General features: G+C 37.0%; 1 protein-coding gene across 1 annotated transcript in view; it reads left to right on the top strand.

Annotated features, from left to right (window-relative positions):
* TM9SF2 (transmembrane 9 superfamily member 2) overlaps nt 1-22,317 on the top strand; it is a 28,601-nt gene extending 6,284 nt beyond the window's left edge. The window contains exons 4-17 of the mRNA XM_064440638.1: nt 147-274; nt 4,733-4,862; nt 6,107-6,231; nt 7,067-7,178; nt 9,666-9,745; nt 9,837-9,945; nt 10,064-10,196; nt 10,441-10,560; nt 12,705-12,762; nt 13,413-13,572; nt 14,978-15,129; nt 16,149-16,260; nt 16,884-17,055; nt 21,145-22,317. Coding sequence (XP_064296708.1) covers nt 147-274; nt 4,733-4,862; nt 6,107-6,231; nt 7,067-7,178; nt 9,666-9,745; nt 9,837-9,945; nt 10,064-10,196; nt 10,441-10,560; nt 12,705-12,762; nt 13,413-13,572; nt 14,978-15,129; nt 16,149-16,260; nt 16,884-17,055; nt 21,145-21,212 — 1,659 coding nt within the window. The 3' untranslated portion in view covers nt 21,213-22,317. The remainder of the gene's footprint in view (nt 1-146; nt 275-4,732; nt 4,863-6,106; nt 6,232-7,066; nt 7,179-9,665; nt 9,746-9,836; nt 9,946-10,063; nt 10,197-10,440; nt 10,561-12,704; nt 12,763-13,412; nt 13,573-14,977; nt 15,130-16,148; nt 16,261-16,883; nt 17,056-21,144) is intronic.
* The last annotated feature ends 54 nt before the right edge of the window (nt 22,318-22,371 follow it).

Raw genomic sequence — 22,371 nt, 5'->3', positions numbered from 1 at the left:
AATATACATAGTCTTGGTAATTTGTTAGGTGTTTTTATTATAATAGTATAGGCAATTTAAAATGCATAGGGGAAATTTGCTAAAATACTGAAATGATACAAAGTTTGTTACAACCTTTTTGCTCATATGTCTTTCATTTTTCTTAGTTCACATTCAAGAATAAGGACACATGTAAATCTGTTTGTACAAAAACATATGACACCACAAAGCCAGAAGATAAACAGAAATTAGACTTTTTGAAAAAAAGTATGCTACTGAATTATCAGCACCATTGGTAAGTTGATAGCTAAATTTATAGGTTGTTTAGTCTAGTATGTTGGCGATAATTTACTTTATCCTTTTGTATTTGCAAGTTAATACAGATTGAACACCAGGTATTTGCACTGAATCTATTACCCTTCTGTCCGTGCAAAAGATGTTCTATTGTTTGTCATCATAAAAAATTTCCTTCACTTGAAGGATAAGCACCAGGTGTAATGGAAACAAGCCTGTTTCCAAACAAAGCTTTGTAGTTTTTGTGCTGTCTCTGTGCCTACTGTAAAATACTGCTATTTCTTTGCACCTGTAAATGTAGAAGTTAATCGTGCCCTAGCTTGAGAAAAGTCTTAAGGGACCTTCATTCTATTGCTGTATTGTCTTTGTTTTCCTCAAGAGCCTTTGCGCTCCCCTTCAGATGTTGTGTTCAGGAGATAGGATCAATGGTTCTGATAGTTTTATGCCAAGTTTGTTTCCCCTACAGGATAGGCAAGTGAAAAGTGGCCACTGAAAATTAATTACTGAAATAATTTTGAGGAAATCATAAACGCTTGGTCCCTTCCTGTTTCCTGAGACCCTCTGTAACCATTTGAGTTGTCTTGGAGCATGCTGGGGCTGTTTTCTGCTTGGGTACAGAGGTGCTCTTCCAACAGGCTTTAAGGGTGGGGCAAGGCTGAATGCTTATGCTGAATCTCATGCTGATTTTCACTTAGGATTTAGCTGTCTTCTGCACCCACATCCAGTTGCTGGGAAATGTTTATCTGTGGGTTCTGTCTTGACACTGGAAATACCCAGCTGTGCTACCTGTATTTGTGTAGTGCTTTGTAGGTTGGTATGCTGTGCTAACGGCAGCCTTTGGGTGCAAGGCTAGAAGGAACAACTTTGTCATGAAGTCGTCAGAGCTCCTGTGGCATGTCTTTGCAAGTAATACATGAGCATAATTAACTGATGTTGCCCATGTGATTCTAAATATGTGCTCCCTGCTTCACAGAAATAAAGGTTTCAGTCTTCATCGAATTAGATGAAAACTTTCAGGATATAGTAGTAAAAATGCAGGTCAAATGTTGAATCTCACCATTGTCATTAAATATTTTTCTGTAATGTCATGTTCCATTTCTTCGTTTTCGAAACAGCCACCTGTGCTGGAAAGCCAGGGAGTGCTTTTTCTACTGTTCTTGGGAAGGAATATGGGATACCCTTTATAGGGATAAACTATGGCTCGCTGATGTAAATCTTTCTAGGAAAGTCTTGAAAATCAGTGTTGTTGGAAGTTGATAAGTTAGGTCAGAAGGGTTCATAGGCAATAGCCATATGTTTAGGTAAGTGAACCAGAAAGTAATAAAGAAACCCTGAAAGGCACAGCTACTTTTGCAGGGATTCAGTGTGTATATGCCTAATGCTGAAATAAATGGAGCTTCAAACATGCTGGATTGGGTTATATTCCTGTTAAATACTGCATGTATTTATAATATTTACAGCATTTTGAATTCCACTGATGCATGTTGGTGTGGTATAAAGCTTCAGCTTTATAAGTTTTTGTATGTTTTGGTGTATAAATGAAAAATAGTTTCCCAAGGCTATGACCCTGTCACTCGTTGAAAGAGATTCAGCTTTTTTAGGGGAGCCCAAAACTTAAGCAGGCTGTTGATACAGAAACTGAAACAGAACTGTGTAAAACTAATCATACAGAAAAGTACTTCAGGTGGGCTTCCGCCCCCCCTTAGCTTAAATTGTTTTACAAATATACTTAGTGCATTTAATGATATTTTTTAGGCTGTACAGCTAGCTTGATAGGGCTGTTCAGATTTTAGTAAGATGTAGTTCTATTTTTCAGTGTGAAAACTTCCCTTTAAATTTAGGGCACTCTATGCATCATCTTACATTCTTAGTTCTTTTAATAGCACTTCTACTATTTTTTTTTTGCGGTGGTGGGTTTTTGGTGGTGTGTGTTGTTTTTGGTTTTTTGGTTTTTTTGCTAGGCCCAGTACCCTAAAACTTTAGAACCAGTGGCATGAAGAATCCCTGTTTATGTCTGTTACAGTAATGGTAGTCCCCATCAGCCACAGCTTCACAAAGTGGAAGTGTCTGGATTTTGTGATGCATGATGCGTGGTCCAGGAGTATGGTCCGGGGCGATGTTTTACGGGGATCAGCAAGGTAGCATAAGTGAGGATTTAAGAGGTTTATTATCCAGCTTCAGTTTATCATAAAATTCCTGGGGAACACAGATGGTACAAAGAACTTTTAAGGCTTTAGAAGCCACTTAATAAGATTAGGAATTGACATACTGAATTGACTCAACAGCTATACTGATATCTTGGCTGACAACGTTCATCACCAGATGTTCTTGAGAGACGTATAAGAGCACTGTTGTACAGCATATTTGCCCCACATGTATAATCTCTTCAAGTCATTTTAAATTTGAAGATTAACTGTGAAAAATTATTTGCTGCTTAAACTCTCAATTTGTTCCAGCATTGCTGCTTGAAGGCAGCTCAGCATGTCTTTGCTGTAGAAGATGCAAGGGAAAGCCTTTAACCCAACCAAACTCTTTAGCAGTAGGTTAGTGCATTACCTGGTTTTGATTACAAAATGAAAATCCTAACAAGCAAGAGCTGTCTCTAGCATATATTATGGAGGTAGAATTCCAAATATGGTCCAAGTGTAATGAATCTGCATCTGGAATAGCTCCTAATCAGCAACTTCATTGTGCTCTGTAGTAGCATGCTGAAACGAGTAGGATTTAGTTCGTGCTGCTGCTGTCTGCAGCTCTGTGATAGTTTCTGGAATCTCCTGAGAACCCAAAAACTGTGTTTTGGGAGGGCCTGTCTTCACCTCTTCCACTGTGTGAGTATGAGCCATGAATGTTGCTTCTGATTTCTGTCTGAGAGCTAATGGTAGGGATGATGCAAATCTTGCATTTTGTGAACAAAGGCACCACATACTACTTTTTTTACCCCCTTCTATTGGTGTCCTTTAAAAATGATGCTACTTTAGAGACTGTTAAAATACACAGCAAACTAAACATTTCGTTGTTGTCTGAAGTTGTAATTCCTGTGTTTTATTAGGTATTGAAAAGTGCCTGATGAGGTATTATCAGGTACGAGGTATTTGTTTACGTGAATAGCCTAGTGGTTGTAATGATGAGACGTTTCATTGTAAGGGCTGTTCAATAGCTTGATAAGTTTTAAAAAAATGTGCGGTGTTAAGTTTTTGGTCTAGTGATGCACAAGAAGTGGCAGATGTCTCATCTCTTCATGTGCGAAGTTTATTAATAGACCTTTAAGAACATACCTTGGAGCAATTAATGTTGCCGTAAGGGCAGCTACTGAATTTTAAGTCATCTTTGAATTACTTCCTTTTTCAGATTTATCTTTCAGCTAGTTAAAACACTTCATAACATAAAGAAAAAGGTTTGTTCTTTTTAGTAGTCTCTCTTAAAAAGGGACAGGTGACCATGTTTGGTATCTTTCTCTATGTTCAAAAGTATATTTTTGGTTTTGATGTTTTTACTCTTTGTAGCATATTGGATACTGTTTGTATCTTATTGTCTTATAATTTTCCGCAACTGCTCATGGGGGTGTGGGATTCCTCTACAAATTTCTCATTGAAAGTGAACTATAAACCTACCGGGCTCAGGACTTTTAGGTAATATGAACATAAATCTTGAGGCAATAATGTAAAGGCAGCAGGTAAACAATGGAGGGAGGTTTGAAAGCAACTACTTTCCCAAATGTGGCTTTCAATTTTTTGCTCATGTAAACCATCTAGTTAAAATATTCCATACTCTCAGGGAACAGAACTGAGGTTGGTTAATGGTCAGGAATTCATTTAAATAGAAGGGGTAGGGGAACAAAACAAACCAACCAACCAACAAACTTGCACTTTAACTTTAGTGCAAAATAAAAGTTTAAAGAGTGCAGTGAGAAAAGTATTTTGAAGAGCAATGAAGAAGCTGGAGAATTAATATATGTGTGTGTGTGGGCAAAATTTTTCTTGGTTTTGTCCTAAATTTGAAATTACCAAATTAATTTTATCTGATTTAGTGGATTATTTTGGCCATTTTAAAAGACAAAATAATGAAATGTTAAATTGTTATGACTTTGGAGTGTGAGAGTTTTATATATTGGGCTATATTTGTATGAGAGCTTCAGAAACCAGTCCAGTGAATAGAAAGTTTTGGTGGTGACAGAGTAAGCTTCCTGTTTCCAAGCCACCTGCTGAAGAAATAGACTGATTTTTAAAAATATTGTTTTTCTAGAAAAGATAAAGTTTCTGTTCAAGAGCTAGATGCTTATCTCATTTGGAAATTGGTTTGGCAATTGGTACAATTCCATGGTTAAGATCTTAAAGAAGTATTATTATTGTAGTTAATCTTCCAGTAATGAATGTAGCAAAGTTAGATTAATATTAGTTTGCTTTTGTTTCCATTACACTGTGTGTTTTGAAAGATTGTGAAATGTCACTGCCATTTACAGGATTGTGGACAACATGCCGGTGACCTGGTGTTATGATGTTGAAGAAGACCAGAGGTTCTGCAATCCTGGTTTTCCTATTGGCTGTTATATTACAGAAGATGGCCGTCCAAAAGATGCCTGTGTTATTAATGTATGTTTATGCAATTATTTTTTTTAATATCCCCTTTTTACTAAAGACTGGCATTTCTCCTGTGTCCTCTTTCTATGGTGAGCCCTCACCATCTTAAGAACCCTTGTTGCTTAAAACTAGGTAAGTGTTTTGATATCTCTACAAGTACCAAAATTTGTTAGCCTCAACTAAGCCTAAGAACTTTGTCTCTTCTGTTGCATAATACAGAAGGGCTCTAAAAGATAGAGGGAAGAGATGAACATGCATAGCATTTAGTACCTGTAAATGGTGACAGAGAAGAAAAACATGTCATCCTTCATTGCCTAAGAAGTCTAAACATTCAAAGGCTTGGACTTTACATTTTTGTGGGATAGAAGTGTTTTCACGGAAACAGGTTTGCATAGACATATTTGTACCTCTCCATGGAAATTAATACTTCTTGAAGGATCGCTTTCCCTAAAAACTGTGTGGGCTAATGGAAGAAACCAGAATATAAGATTTCTGGGTGAACAAAGCTTCTCTTGTGAGAGATCTATCAGATTAACTGGTGGAGGTCCAGATAAAAGCACTGTAAGTATTGTGGAGAAAAGAATGCAATAGAAAATCCAGGATTTCTTTAGATTACTGCAGACCTCTTCCATGGAGAGGTCACTGAGAACCTGGAATGGATTTTTGGTTTTACCAAAATGGTTGGTTTTACTTAATGGATTGTACCAAAGACAACAGCATTCTTAGCTGCTGCTTGCAGTTCATCCCTGTGCATCTTTGGTTTCAAACGTCAAGGTGGCTCTGTCACAGAGAGCAGTTATTTGCATTGTTTGTCTTGGGAGGTTCTCTTTTAATATATGAAAAATATAGACATTGTTTTAAAATAGCTGATGTTAATGAAACACTTCTGATATGAAAGTTGTCATGTAGGTAGCTATTCAGTTTGCCACTTCAATTAAATAAAGTGGGACATCTTCAGTTACTGAAATATTTGAATATATTTATAAATACATTTTGTATTTAAATACATTTTTTAACTTTTCAACTGTAGTAGACAGTTCTTAGCATTAACTTTTTTAGTTTGTCTTTTTAATGCAAGGCTTTAACGCAAAGACTTTACTGTCTTTGTATACCCCAAATCCCCCATTCATCTTGTAGGAGAACTTCTTGACAGAAAATCTGTACATAATCTAAAATTCTGTTATGTAAGCTTCTGCCTAAGGCTTTTAGATGTCTCTATCTTTTCGATTGTTTAACACCATCTTTTATCATTGCAGTCAGAATTTCATGAAAAAGATACTTTTTATATTTTCAACCATGTTGACATAAAAATATATTACCATGTTGTGGAAAATGAAGCTCTGGGAGCAAGACTAGTTGCTGCTAAACTTGAACCAAAAAGGTTAGTACTCGGGAATGACTTGTCATCAAATGGTGGTCCATCCCAAGATACTTGCTTTGGTCTGGGGACCTGTTGCTAGTCAGAAATATTTTCAGATATGTGACCTGTTTTCTGTTGATGGATGTCTAACGTAATTCTGTCCTGAATTCAGTATTTGTGCACCATTTCCTATTTGGGGGAAAAACAAAACAAACAAAAAACCTGGAAGCGGTATGTGTTCAGTGAAGCAACCCTCATTTCCCTACTGGGGAACGGTCTGTCTTGTGACAGAACAGGCCACCAGTGCCTGAGGCAGGCGTAATCAGAGTGCAACATTTGATGTCTTCAGCAATCAGGATTTGAATGGAATGATTTCAGAAACATACCCGTCGGTTGTTCTGGTGTCTGTGTGGCTTGCACAACTGATGTCTTAGCATCTTGTCTTTCCCTTATTTTGTATTCTTGGTATAACTGAGCTTGTTGCATTGTTGGTGCAGCATCATGATGACACTATTTTTTTTTCCGACAAAAGTTAGTAATTCTGTTGTAATTTTTTGAGTGTTTTGGAGGTTATTAGCGGTACTCAGACTTCTTTAGTTTTTGGTGCTCAGCTTTAGAGACTATGCTCTCTATAGTTTTCTCTTTAGAAGAGACAACTATTGTTTAAAAAGTTCAAGTATCAAAAGTTCTGCAGTTATGATACATTGCTTATGAGCTCTGAAATTTGAGGTATTAAGAAAAACTTTTACATTTAAGGGAAGAATCCTGGATGAGACTGATGGCTATGTAAGATGAATGAATTCTTAAAAGCGTTGTCAGTGAAGCAGCTTTCATTCTGTGTTTTTTCTTCCTGCAGTTACAAGCATACTCATCCAGACAACCCTGATTGCTCAGGACCGCCTATGGATATAAGTAATAAGGCTAATGGAGAAGTCAAAATTGCTTACACATATTCAGTTTCTTTTAAAGTGAGTACTAAGCTTTCTGTGGTAGTTTCCTCTTAAAATCATGCATTAATACTCTGAACTATAAAGATGGACAACTAAAATGATCTCAGAATAGGAAATTTGTGGTTTTAAAACTTCATTTGAACTGGAATGTCAGAGGTGGCTTGGGATTTAACCATATGCTTTTTATGATTTTGTATACACACTGAATGTGAAGTGCATATGTGTTTGGGTTTTTTTTGAAAGAATCATACTTTCCTTGTTTAGATCATTTTTCAATCCAAGCTCTGAGAAAATGTGTGCTTCAGCAAATTAGTGTTGTAGGTAGGTTGAAGCTGATAATTTTCTACTCTCCTGCTGCAAAAGCTTTAATTTCTTCAAGGTCTTCCACCCATGGAAATTTGCAAAAGAGTAGGAAGCTGGTATTTTTTGTTCCACTACTCGTGATTTAAAGACAGAGGAGCAGTATATCACTCAACTGTAGGGAGCAGTGATACCTGAATATGTCTCATTCTGGTGACAAATGAGAATGATTTTTTTTTTTTAATGGAGTTGGCTGGATGAACTATTTCCCATTCTTTCCCAATCTGTTTAGTTATTAGTCCAAGACCTCAAAACGTCAGTGACTCGCTAGAAAGAGTGCAGATTATAACTAAGTGGATTTCTTGACTCCCTGTGTATGTGTTGAAAGGATAGCTCATATACAGCAGTTCATATTTTCAACCTCATTCTGTGCTGCTTCTGGATATGAAGGAGTCCATGCCTTCCTTTTTTCTGTTGTTATGGACTTTAATCAGAATCTTGACAATTAATAGCCTGAGAAATAGCAGTAGAGCAATTTTTTTGTTTTGTTTTTCTTGTTCTGATTGCAAGGCCAGTGGTGTCTTTGAAAACTATAGGTCATTGTCATATGAAGGCTGGTCCTGTATCTGTCTTAATTCTATGTTTATAGCCTGCTGTAGGATTCAGTTCAACTGTGGTGAAATGGAGACCAGATAGGGGATCTTTAAAGTTAGATGTGGGGTAGCATTGAGTTAGGGTGTGGGATCCACTGCCACTGTCATAAGTACCCAGTAAAGCACTGGTCTTATTATTATATCACCACGCTGTCTCAGGCGTGAACCCTTTTTCTCTTAGAAGCTGTTACAGCAGTGTTTGAAAAATTACCATGATCATTCTTTACTCTAGTAATGTACTGGATTACATGGTAGAGTCCAAAATACTATAACTAGTAGGAGAAAATATTCATAAGGAGCTTTATTATGTATGATTAATTATGTTTTGAGAAATTATGTGAGTTATGATGCTGAAATTAATTTGTATACTGTAAAGCAAGTACTTTTGGAAACCTGTGAGTAGTATTTAAGAATGACCTTAGCTTCATGCTATTATATGGTTTATCTAAAAAGAAAAAAAGATACGCTCCACTTTGTGTGTGTTACTGTCCTGTGCACAATGTTACATCACTTGGAGGTCATTTTCTGAAATTCTGTCAAGTTGGCAGATCAGGTCATCTCAGGAAGGCAGAAAAAAGGTATGAGGAAAAATGGGATTCTGCCCTAGAACTGTTGATACTGGTTTAGAAACTTGTTGCTTGCATTGAGTCTTAGTTTTATTACCTCAGTGAACTAGGCATTTGATCTTGGCTAAATTTTTTAACACACTGTTTGTTATATTTTCAAAAACTGGCTTTACTGGAAAGCATTCTTGCTCTTGTATGTTATAAATTACTAAAATAACATCCTGTCAGAAAAACACCTACCCATTTTTATTAATTGATACTCGTGTGTATGGTTTGTTTAATAGCAGTATTCAGGTTGATCAGCACTGTTTATTCCTTTTTTCATGTTTACTCTGCAAAATGAAATAAATGCTTTTTGAAATGTTTCTGAACAATGAAAGTTCAGTCTGAATAAGTATAATCAGCTGAAATGCATGAAGGAATAGTTTGTTTCCTTCTACTAACAATGTAAGTTTTGTAGGATTGTCTCCCCACCTGTCTGGCAGTATAAGCTGAGTGTAATTGGATTGGTAGTTGGTACTGAAACAAGGTTGTATCAAAGCACAGGATAATTTGGACAGAGCACTACCTAGAAAGTGGAATGTTACGCTGGACACCATATAGCAGAGCTTAGTTTCTCACCCTCTGGAGTGTTGACTTACATATGCTAAAAAATGCATATTCTGTGTTATTCTGCTTGTCGTTTGAATTCCAAATGAATTAAAGTAATTTTATTGTTCTTCCTCCCTTCAAGAACTGATTTGATATGCGTTTATGTCTTCAGAAGACATGGCAGCTGAGTGCTATTCAGAAAATATTTTGGGTTAGATTCTATGGCCAAGTCTTAGGTTTGTTTTAGGTAGTTGTTATTAAGCTATTTCCTTTAAGGCATGCAAAATTCAATTTTCAATTTGTCGTGAAATTTAAGATTGCTTTGCGTGAACATCAGCTTGTAAACTTCAGTTGGATACTGACTATATCTGAAACTGATGTGTTTACTCTTTCAGGAAGAAAAAGATATAAGATGGGCATCAAGATGGGATTATATTTTGGAATCCATGCCTCACACTCACATTCAATGGTTTAGGTGAGAAGAAAGTTTGTCTCCAAGTGCACTGTACTGAAATGTTTACATAGCTATTTGATGATATTTTTTTAACTTTTTTTTTTTAATTCAGTATTATGAATTCCTTGGTGATTGTCCTCTTTCTGTCTGGAATGGTAGCTATGATTATGTTGAGGACACTGCATAAAGATATTGCAAGATACAATCAGATGGATTCCACTGTAAGTCTGAAATATACTTCCTAAAACTTACTTGGAATATATTTTCTTCAGCTAAAGGTATATCAGGCTATTTCAGTGGCAATCTACTGTATTAAAATAGGTGTGTTTTCCTTTACAGGAAGATGCTCAAGAAGAATTTGGCTGGAAACTGGTTCATGGTGATATTTTCAGGCCCCCGAGAAAAGGAATGCTGTTGTCTGTTTTTCTAGGCTCTGGCACGCAGATCTTAATAATGACTTTTGTCACCCTGTGTAAGTAATAAAGTGGGGAGGAGTTCATTGAGTACAGATGACCTTTCACCACTAATCGCGAGGTACTAGTAAAAATAGCAGTATAGTTTTTGTCTAGAAAATTCTTAAAGGTCTAAGACTAGAAACAGCTGAGCTGATATAGTAGACACGCAACTTAATATACACAAATTTTAAGATAACTTATGTACTGGCTTTAAGTCAAACATATAAGTACTTTCCAAAATTGTGCACCTCTGCTTCACAGTTTTTGCTTGCCTGGGATTTTTGTCACCTGCTAACCGGGGAGCTCTAATGACCTGTGCTGTGGTTTTATGGGTGCTGCTTGGAACTCCAGCCGGTTATGTTGCTGCCAGATTCTATAAATGTGAGTAAAAGTTATTTAAAATGACAGGGCCTAAGTTAATTTAAGTAAATTATCATCACAGAACTGATTTTTACTTTCCAGTACTGTTTGTAGTTTCCCTCAGGGCAAGACAGGGAAATGTACTTACTCTTACAACAGAAAACATATAGAACGCTGACGTGGTTACATTGGTCTTCGATGCAATCACGCCTGAAGACCCTGAATTGCTCTTGGTACTGTGTGTTTATGGAATTGGGAAGCAAATTCCGTGTTACTAGTACAAAGCTCATTACATCAGACAGTTTTGTACTTCTGTTTCCTACAGTTGGGGGTTGGGTGTTAACTTGCATTCCATTTTAGCCATCAGTGTTGCTTGGTAACATTCTCTCCCCTTCCTCCCCCGTGAAATCATGAACCTGTATTCTTGCATGCCTGAGATTTGTCACCTCTATTTAGCTAGTTCCTAGGTCTTTGGGAGAATGGTGTTTATCAGACTGGGGCCAGGGGCATAGGGGGAAGGATTTTTAGGTGTTCTGTAGTTGTAGACATCAACCCAGTGGTGTTTGGACACCTGACAGTAGTTGGTTGATACTATTTTCCTTAACTGATCCCAGCTAGCTATTGTTTCAAAGCCTGCCTACAACCTTAAACAGTTTGGCCCTGTACCTTCTGGCTTATTTTAAGGTGAAGCACATCATTCCACATACAGCTTGTTTTAATTACCTTACTCAAGGTACGAGACTCTTTATGACTGACTGAGCTGGACCTTTTGGACTGTTTTAGTTCTGAACATACAGAGCTAGAGTTTTATCTCTGAACTTCAACCTGGCAGTAGCCATTGGAGTTACTTCTCCTAACTGTTTTGTAATTTTCATGTGGGGAGAACCACTGGGGTTGTATTTTGTAGGGAGTTTTTCCACAGTGGTAGTGATGTGATTCCGTGTCCTTTTCTTCAAGCTCTTTATACTTAAATAGAAGGAGATTTCAGGACTAAGAGGACAGAATTATTGTTTCTTTCATGCTGTCTACTATGTGTTGTGAAGGATATTTTGAAGTGTATCAATGATAAATTGAATCCAGTATGTTTGGAGTTGTAGCTAATAGTAATTACACTTCATATTTATACTTACAAGGGAATCATTTAGTTGAGTATTGTGTTTAACTACTAAGACAGTGAGTGGCTGATCCAGAGATATTGTTGTTATAACACAAGGCGGTCCGTACCCTGTATAGAGCATGTAAACAATGTTTCTCCTTATACTATACAAATAATGTGAGACATAAACCAAAAGGCAACTGAAATGGATATCCAGTTTTAAAAGTGGGTTGTTCTTTTTTCTCAACATTGCATTTAAAAAGTGAAACCTGACTTGAAATTAAATGGTTAGTCTTTACAACCAGTGCCATGTACTACCCAGATTTTATGAAGAAATAGAAACTTAATTAAAATCACTCTAACCATAATCACTTCTGAGTCTTGAAGTAAAGAAGTATGTCATTATGGCAGTGCTCAGATGAAATTGTCAGCTTCACTGAAGTCCAGCAGGATATTTTCACTTAAAAGTATACTGACTATAATTTTTATCAGCGTAGTGCAAATTCATAAAGATTTTCTTAATAAAGCTATCTCTGGTCTTTTGGTATCACCACTGCTTAATACTGTTAAGACTTAAGAGAGCATCACTACTTCCTGTAAGCATGTTAGTCACGACTTTCTTATAAGAGTCTTAGACAAGAATTATTTCAAGAAAACTCTTAAGCTTGCTTTTCACATTTTTATATGTTTTTTTTCCTACCGAAACCAGCAGTCAAATTCTAGAAAGCTTAAACTTCTTAATCACTCCAGGTTTAAACTGTTTTTTAAGACTTGAAAGTACTGCATATCTTCTTTTTCCTTTTAACAGATAAAGTGGTCAGAGACCCAGTTTGTTTACTTGGGATACTTTTCCTGACCATGGTCAGGCTTTGATTGACGCTTTGTGATTAAGCAATATGATGAGGGAGTTCAGTTTTATTACTAAAGACTTACTTTACTGTTTTAAACTTGGGCACGATAGCACATTATTTGAGTATTTGCAAGCTAAGTAGAGCAGATAATTGTACTAGAAAATTAATAGTTGTGAGCTTAATGCATGTTTTGATGACTGTTAAATGTTTTAATACAGCATTTGGAGGTGAGAAATGGAAAACAAATGTCCTGCTGACATCGTTCCTTTGTCCTGGGTAAGTTGAGAATATTGCCATGGTAAAAAGAATTAAATTGCATATCTCTGACATGCATAGCTAATTTTTAAGTTTCAGCTATACAAGTAAGTCTTATTACATCGTCTCTTTATTCCAGAAGCTACAAGAGTATCACAGTGCTTTTGACAAAGATGAATATGTTAATGGCATATCATCCTTAGATTTTTTTTTTAGTAAGCGTTTGTTCACTCTCACCACCTGAAAAGGTTGATTAAGAAGGAGCATTATGATAGTAGCAAGTTTTAGACAGGCGTACTTTTTCATTGCTTTCTTTTATTCTCTAGGCTGTTTCTCTAACCACACTGTAGTTGGTCTTACATAGTGCCATATACTGTGTAACCACTGTGATAAGTTTTTCTACTTAAACACAGCAAGCAGTCTTACCCTGAAGTGTAGTTAAGACAAGCATATATTTGAAATTGCTTAGTTGGAACGTCGGCTCCTGCTGGAGTTCAATCCCACTAGATTAACAGAGAATTGCTTGTTTGACCTCTTGGTTTTGATATTTTGTGTGTGTCATTTCATTTTAACAGAGATTTTCACTAAAATCTTAATACAGTGCTATTGCTTTAACATTGTTAAATATTAAGGAGTATTTCTGTGCTTTAAGCGTGTTATGTATTTTTCAGAATTGTATTTGCAGATTTTTTTATCATGAACCTCATTCTCTGGGGAGAAGGCTCTTCAGCGGCTATTCCGTTTGGTACTTTGGTTGCTATTTTGGCACTCTGGTTTTGCATATCTGTACCACTGACGTTTATTGGTGCCTATTTTGGTTTTAAGAAAAACGTAAGTGTTTTTGAGAAGTTGTTTTGTGTGTGTATACGCATGTACACACACATGCACACATGTATATTTGTCACTGTATAAATTATGACTGAGGTAACACCTAAGCTAGTTGCATTGTCAGCTCCAGTCCTGTTCGGTTACTTTAGAGCTGCATTAGATACCCGATCTTGGGTTCCAAGACTTTGATATTCAGTTGGTTGGTGGTGCTAATTCTCCGCAACGATTAGGGTTATCATTGAATATAACTGAGTGACTGCACGGGATAAAGCCAAGCATAAGGGGAAGGAACTTACGCATTTCTGGTGTCTCACATGTTTTTTGTTCCTGTCTGCGCACTGAGTCTTTAGAAAGATATTTTCTGATCAAATTGCTAGAGATCTTGTGAAGTCGCTCTCTGTAACTATTCTGTAAATGATTGTCACTGCTTGGCAGATGTTAATTGGGATTTACTCCTAAACTGACCAATTTTACTTATTTATATGAGGGCTCTTTGTGACACTGGTGACCAAACCTTCTTAAGTAGTGAAATCAATTCTTCCATTTTTGCTTAAAAAGTGGCTTGCTGTGCCGCATAAACTTAAAGATCTAGAAGTTCAGATATTTTTGTGTGTTTTCCTGTATAGGAAGCCAGAGTTCGAGCTCTCTGTAGCTCTCATGAGATACCTTCAGAGAATATTTAAGTATCCTAGAAGGCACTTCTAAAGTTGATTGTAGTTATCCAGTTTTTCTTCACCAGAATTCAGGTTTGGTTTTTTTTCTGATAACCAGGTTAAAATTCCAGCAAACGCCCTCCTGCATTGTGACAGGTTTCACAAATACATTAAAATCACGTCAGAAAGCAAGTACCTAGCAAGTGTCTATTGATAGTCTTGATGTAATCGTTACGAAAGGGGAAAGATGGCAAAGTATGCGTGTATCTGCCTTAAGTTTTTTCTCCCACCACGCTGATCTATGTATGCATCTTCAATTAGGATTTAATTGCCAGTTTGAATCTTCTCGGTTTCTAAGTTTACCCTAATGCGATTTTTTGAGTAAATCCTGAAAAACAACATCCAGGGGTTTTTAGAAGGGGAAAACAAGAGTCTGCGCCGCCACTACTCCCCAGTGGAAAAGTGAGAAATCGGCTCAGGCTCAGTAACAGATCATACATAGCTGGGTAATCATAAAAAGGGAAGTCCAAGATATCTGTTGCTGTGTTTTCAATAAGAGCTGGTTTTTTGCTTGGTTGCCTAGCAGATGATGGTAGCTAGGCTGGTAGCGAAAGCAGATGTAGTGGTAGCTGGGTATGCGCATGCTCAAAACAAATACTAGACTTTTGCCACCACTTGTTTCAAAAAGAAAGCAAAAAGGTGGTGCTGTAGTTTGACGTGCTATTTATTTAGTAATTTCGTATTTTCATTTAAAGGCTATTGAACACCCTGTTCGCACAAATCAAATTCCTCGTCAGATTCCTGAGCAATCGTTCTATACAAAGCCATTACCTGGCATTATCATGGGAGGGATTCTGCCTTTTGGATGTATCTTTATACAGTTGTTCTTTATTCTCAATAGTATTTGGTAAGTTAACACGATCTATTTGAATTTTCTCTTTCATAAAATGTGGTAATTTCTTTCTGAAAGTTTTTCTTCAAGACGCTTTGACTGAGTTTTGGTGATGTGGGGTTACTAGGTACTGGTTCAATAAAAATTTAGATGTTAACATCTTTTTAACACTTTGTGGTTTAGAAGATATTCAGTGCCTGTTCTGCTTGTTGAGGTGTGTAGGAAAGTGGCTGTGATATGGTTAGCAATTTACAGCTGACCTACAATATTCAGACAGCTAGTTTTCTCATGCTACTCCTCTGACTTCATGTGAAAGTGGCTCTGAAGCTGACACGTGGCATACAACTTGAGAGTAGTAAGTACATTAAAATTGACTTGAGGTTTTGTGGTAGTTGTTATTGAGCTAGAAAAGTATTACTACTCTTGGGGGAAAAAAGAAACATGAACAAATTTTGTGAAATTGTTATGAAGGCACCAGAGAGTAATCCTTCTTAAAAATAAAGCACCAAAGACTAGTCCAGTGTAAGTGGATTTTGGTGTGAGCTCATAGCACACTGACAAACTAATCTACTGTGAGGGATTTGTCTTCCTTCTGGCACGATTTAGTTATTGGATCTTGTTAAACTGTTTCTGAACCTTGAATAGGTGCCTCTACCCAATGTAGACAGCTACAGCATTTGACACTTCTCGTTATTTTGCAGCTCTGCCCCTTTGATTGAAATGTGAGGTGGAAATCCAACTTCTGCTGAAGTCAGTGGAAGAGGTCACGCTGACTTCACTGGAACTGTAATTTCACTCATTGTGTCTAGTCAGTTCTTTCCCAACAATCCCAACCAGGACCATGCTTTGGGCTTGCTTTCTCACTGTCCTCAGACTGGGCTGCTGAGGCTCCTATTCTTCAGTTAGGAAACAAATTACCCAATTGCATGGCCACACAGCTGCTGGTACCTCAGTAGGAATGGGAATACTTAGGGTGAAGGTATTAGCACAGTGTCCATTTTAAATTCTTTTTTTTTTTAAACTCCCTGGTATAGGTCTCACCAGATGTATTACATGTTTGGCTTCCTGTTTCTGGTATTCATCATTTTGGTTATTACATGTTCTGAGGCCACAATATTGCTCTGCTACTTCCATCTATGTGCAGAGGTAAGAAATGTTCTTCTGTATTCGTACTTCATATTGTTTTAAGGATGCTTCAAAAAATTTTTAAGGCTTTTGTAATTGGAAACAAGTATTCCAGCATTCCACATAAACACGGTGACTAGATGTCCTGAAATCATGTGTTTAGAAAGTGAAGCAGAAGTGAAGTGGGCTACTTCTGGTGAAACTCATAAAAAATATTAAAACCCTGCACCAAGTACCACGAAGTCAGATATCTGTCTCTAGAGTCTTAGCTCCCTGTTTTCTGAAGATGCTAAACTAATCCATTAACTTTTTTCAATCAACGTGCATTTTTGCACATGCCCAACCTTGAGGGGGAGCAGGGGGAATCTCTGTGGCTGGCAATAGTAGGTCTGGCTTATTTGGGTTTTTAGATTTTTGCCTATTTGATACTGATCATTAGGTTTCTTACCTCTAATTGTGAATGATGCAATTAATGCAGTATTGAATATATATAGGTTTTTCTGCTGTAGATAAAAGCTATTTAAAAAATCACTTTTTGATAAAGTAATAATAGAAAAAGTAGCTCTGCATTCAGCAATAGGGTCAGTGCATTAGAGGTATATGGAATATTATTCATACGTATTTTCTTTTCCCACCCCTTCTAGGACTATCACTGGCAGTGGCGTTCATTTCTCACTAGTGGCTTCACTGCAGTTTATTTCCTAATATATGCAATACATTATTTTTTTTCTAAACTGCAAATCACAGGAACAGCTAGCACCATTTTATATTTCGGTTATACCATGATTATGGTTTTGATCTTCTTCCTTTTCACAGGTAAGCATATTGAACCCTAATTTTAAATGTTGAGGCTACCGTGGCAAAACTTATCTTCATATAGGGTCATAAATTTATATACAAGTCTTTGATTTTTTTTTTTTTCCAGGTAGTTGTGTAACATTTTGCAACTCCAATCATAAATTAAGTGAGGATGAGGCAAAACTACTGCTAACTTGAGACATGGCCTATAATTAGATCTTCAAATATTATGCCTTTAAATGGGATGCGTACTCCTCCAGATTCCATTGCTATGTTAGTCATGTGACAAACGAGTTTTTTTTAAATTAATTGTCTTTGGAGAAACACGCTTCAAATCACACACAGTCAAGCCTAAAGTTACAGTGTCAATTAAGGAAAAAGTGCAGCTTCTGTGGAATAGGAGGAAAGAAGAGAGAGGAGCAAAAGTTGACAGAGAACACTTCCCCCCTGCCCCCCCGCCCCTTCATTTGCTCCCTTCCATAACGTCCTTGCCTTCTTTCCCAATTGCATTGAAGCGGCAGGGGGAGCAGACAGACCTTCTTAACCATTTTTTTTTTATGCAGTTGTGTCAGAACCTTGTCATCTTTATTTTGAGCTTTGGGAAAAAGCACCTGCCTTAGGTGCTGCACTTCATTTGCCTTTTAAGTAAGGTGAGCACAGGTGACAATCTTCATCTTCAGTACTGAGAATGAATCTTCAGACACACTTATCCCTTGTTTGGAGTGGAGGAATGGCAGTGAAAGATGCAAGAAGTCTCCTTTCAAGCTCTTGTGCAAGAAGGCAGCAACCACCAACTCCCCCAAAATCTTAAAAACCCTAAATTGCGTTCCAGCAGAGTGTAACAAGTCTTTGTGGACTTTACCCTACAGAGCAATATTTTTTTTAAGTATTTTGAACTCGTCGATGCTTTAAATGATTTCAAGCTCCACGTTTATGAAAAAGTTTCATGATTCCTAAGGCTTTGATATGGATTTATGTATACCGCTATAAAGGCTATATTTTGAGGCCTGCTAGAACACAAATGGCTTGTCATCAGAGCTTTTAAAACAGATCTCAGTATAACTGCAAGCAGAATTTTCATTTCCACTTCAAGTAGAAGAACAAAAAAAAAAAACCTAGTGGGAAAAGAAGTGACATTTGAGAATGGTGTTCATTTTAAGCGTAACCGAATATTAATTCCAAAGACATTGCCACTTCAGCTTAGGGAATATTGAAGCAGTTTGGGCACCACAACTGAATGCAGATGATGATGAACAGGAGCAAGAGCCTGCAAGGAGCTTCTTGGGTCATTGCCTGTTAAAAGGAGGGAACGGGACTTAAGTAGATTATATAATCTCTTTGAAAAGTGATCAAGCTGTGTTCCAAAAGTGGTTAGTTTTATCTTCCATCTTCTTTAAGTCAGTCTAATGTGTTTTGGCATTGCTTGCGGATGTTTGTAAGTTACACATCATCTCTACTTTTATTTATATTTTGCCTGCTGGTTAGCAAGTCATTCTGAACATGTGGATCAGAGATTCTGCCTCGCTTTCACCATCCATCTTATTTCTTGACCTGTCTTTCTCTTAACCTTTATTTGTGACCTGGGTTTACTAACAGTCTCATTGAACTAAAGAATTTAAGAATGTGTGGTGGTTCAACTAGAGATGAATGTGTACTGCTTTACGTAGAACAATTTTAAATGCAGTGCAAACTTAGAAAGTAGCATGAAAAAATAATCAGGCCTTACATAAGCATGGGGTCAGTTAATTTAGTTTCACTAGCTTTTCCAATAGATATTTAGCCTTTAATAGTAAACAGTCTTGGCCAAAACCAGCACTGTGTTTACCCTGCCTCCTTTGTTCAGCCTCTTTGCTTTGGATGCATGCAGTAATTCTGGAGCACACGCATTCAGAATAAAGGGGATTTACAGTAAATATTCTATGCTGAGACTTAGCTTAGCTGCCTTTCAGCACCTAAGGTAACCCATATAATTTCCATCTTTTGCCCTTATTCTTTCAAGTCAGTCACGTCACATGGTATCGTCTGGAGGCATTAAGATGCGTCCAGTGCATCTCCCTTTTCCTTTGCTCACACGTTCACTTTCAGTTGACCAGCTGGCTGCACAGCACCTGCCAGCAGGTTTGGGGAGTCCTTTTCAGGGTAGGTTCCCGAGCATGTAAAAAAGGTGTTTTACACACAGACCCCTTGAGATGCTTTCTGTGGCAGTCATTTGTATCTAACTGGGACAGTGGAGATGGGGATTTTGCTGTGCGACTTGAACTAAGCTTTCAGAGTTTGTATGCTTTCCGTTTTTGAAATTTTTAGTTTCTATATTGAAATTAGGGGAGAATACATGTGAAGTTAACCACACGGTTAGAACTTTGAAAAGTCACGCACTTAACGATTTTTTTTATCTACTTCCCCCAAGATTACATTCAAATTATCCTTTCATTTGAGGGACTGGTCCTATTTCTTAAGATGTAAGAATAATTTTGTCCACTTAGGTTGATATGCATTCAAAGGTGGGTAAAACCCAGTTCTCTGAGTTTTGCTGAAGTGCTTTGAGATAAGGCTTTACAGAAAGTTGAGGCGCAGGCTAAAAGGACAGGCAGTTCTCTAGTTTCTTAAACGAAAAAGCATATTAGCAATTTAGCAAAAACTGCTCCTAAAGGCAACCAACTTCCTGTGTCAGGATGATAAAGAAGCTAAAAAGAGAAAATCATAATTGTTATATCGAAATTATTCTGCTGCTGCTTACTCATCTGTTAAAAATCATCAGTATCAGGAAGGGTTTTGATGGTGCCCTGCTGCTATGTCAGTGTAACACGAGCTTCAGGCTCTTGCATCCGTGCTGCATTCCAGGTCATTGATCAGGCTCAGCAGGCAAAATACCGGGAGCTACATGACAAACCTTTGATTCGCAGCTGGGACCACAACTACGTATCATAGTAAATGAGTCAGTTAAACATCAGTAGTTTAGCAAGCGTGAAGGGAAGAATTTTTTTTTTAACCGAGGTATTATTCATGGTTCCTTCCAAGGTTGCATAGTGCATGAGTCGGCACACAACTTGTATTGTGCCTCTTATCAGATCTAAAATAAAGGGGAATTTTTTTTTCTTTAAGGAACTTACTTGGGTCTTGCCTAATTTAGGGCTATGATTTTAGAAGAGGTACTCAGGCAAAAAACAGATAATCTTCAGGCCTTTTTTGCTGTCCTAGTTTTTGTGGGAAACGAAGGTACCCACAATGTAACAGGTGTTCTGAGCTGTTGTTCGGTCCATTAGTGTTCTGACTGAGGCTGCATTTTGAAGTAATCCAGTTAGATTAACGAAGCCCAACTACATTAACTACTTTGCATTCAAAATAATATTTTTGTTAAAAACATCTGTTAGAGTTTCACAAAGAGAAGGGATGCAGTTATTTTTATTCAGCTAAAAGGATTAGAAGTTATGAGGAAAACAGTCTCCATCCTTGAATTTCAGTTCAACTTTGCTTATGCCTTTTGACTGCCTTAAGGACTTCAGAAGTATTTATTTTTAAGGTATGTAACACATTTTTTCAATAGGAAGTACAAGTTGCGTAGTAACCACGCTATGGTTTGAAACACAGAAATAAAGGTAGTGCTCTAATTTTCCAAGACCTTAAAGTATAGCTAAGAAATGGGAACTCCTTTCAATGCTGTCAGTCTAACTGGTTTATTAACTGTAATAATAATGCTCTGACCAGCTGAGCAGATGGGGTAAAGTGTGTGTGACTAGTCACTGAAGAAGGGTGAAGTGGAGCAGTGTGAAAGAGTTGGACTGGGAAACAACGAAACAACAAAGGACAGATATGTAGGAAGAGAAATAACACAGAAACGTTTTAAAATGAGAGTATTCCATGTGATCTGTTCAATGATTCTGAAAATAGCGAGGTACTTTATATAGTAGTTGATTCCTATAAAGGCCAGGTACTGTCTCTTAACTTGCCATTATCTGGTCTGATTGATGTCCTGAAGATTAAAGATAGCAGATTGTATATACAGATGTCCTGATTTATGAGCTACAGATAGAAATTGATGTCTCCTGTGACAGTTTTCCTAATATGTAACTTTTTTGGGGGGGTTGTTTTTGTTTTTTTTTTTTTTAGGAACAATTGGATTCTTTGCATGCTTTTGGTTTGTAACCAAAATATACAGCGTGGTGAAAGTTGACTGAAGAAACCAATGTAAAGAATTAACACAGAAGAGGTTTAATCTTCGTTAACGTAACTTAAAGACCTGGTCTAGTTGATGAACTTGAGCTTTATCAGAAGTATTGGCTTCCTATTCTGATACGATACTGAGTATGCAGCTACTTTTTCCACTAATGCATTTGTATTGTGACTTAACAACCTGTTTTCATTCAGATCTTAATGAAGATCAGAGTTGCGATATTTATGCATTTGTAAATACAACTATACTTTAAAAGAAATGTTAAATTCTAACGGCAGAGTAGAAGTGGCTGTATTACACGATATAATGATACTTCTGATCAAAGTACAACTGTAAATAGTTTTTTCTAGCTTGGTAGGTGGGATGAATTATTTTTCTTTGAGGGAAATGAGAACTTTTTATTATGCTGACTTTGAAGGATGACTCTTAAGAAGTGTTGCTTTTAGTTTGGATGTGATTTTTATTTTTTACTGGTGTTACGTCCATAAATATTCTGATTTCTGTGACTTCGTTAGTTCGGTGTTCTTGGCCTTTTAAACAATGTGCCTCCGAGTCCTTGAATTTATAAATTCATAATCTAATAAATATTGTAAAAATGTCTTCAGTGGCTTACTACACATCATAAGTTCATAAAAATATGTAAATACAATTATATTGAAGATGGATGGATGCTTAAAGACTGCATAGAGTATTTTATGGCACTTTTCTATGGTTAAATGTATATTGACACACCCTCAGATCCGCAAGAAATGTTATTTGTGCTACAAGGCTATAACACGGAAATGTGACTGTGGCGCATGAGAATTACATTATATACACATTTAACAAAACCACTCTGCAGCATTAATCCAGTCCTTAACCCAGATACGTTTTCAGAGATCGCTACGGAACCGTCAGGATGTTGAGAAGATCTTACAACGCATGAATCAGCATTCTCTGCTGATCTTGCTTTTAGATCTCAATGATGCATATTCTCTACGGCAATTATTGCTGACTGTACTTACTGTAGGTTAAAAAATAAAAGAAAATCACTATTTTTGCCTTATATTAAGAGACTAATGTCGATTTTGGATGACTACCATTAAACCTATATTTGCTTTTTTTGAAAATGGAGTATTTTGTTCATATCTTGTTCAGCAATTTTAGACTCGTAACACAATTTG

This window comes from Phalacrocorax carbo, chromosome 1 (genome assembly GCF_963921805.1).
Source record: "Phalacrocorax carbo chromosome 1, bPhaCar2.1, whole genome shotgun sequence".
In the NCBI taxonomy this organism is placed as follows: Eukaryota; Metazoa; Chordata; class Aves; order Suliformes; family Phalacrocoracidae; genus Phalacrocorax; species Phalacrocorax carbo.
This window is presented reverse-complemented; position numbering and strand designations above follow the sequence as displayed.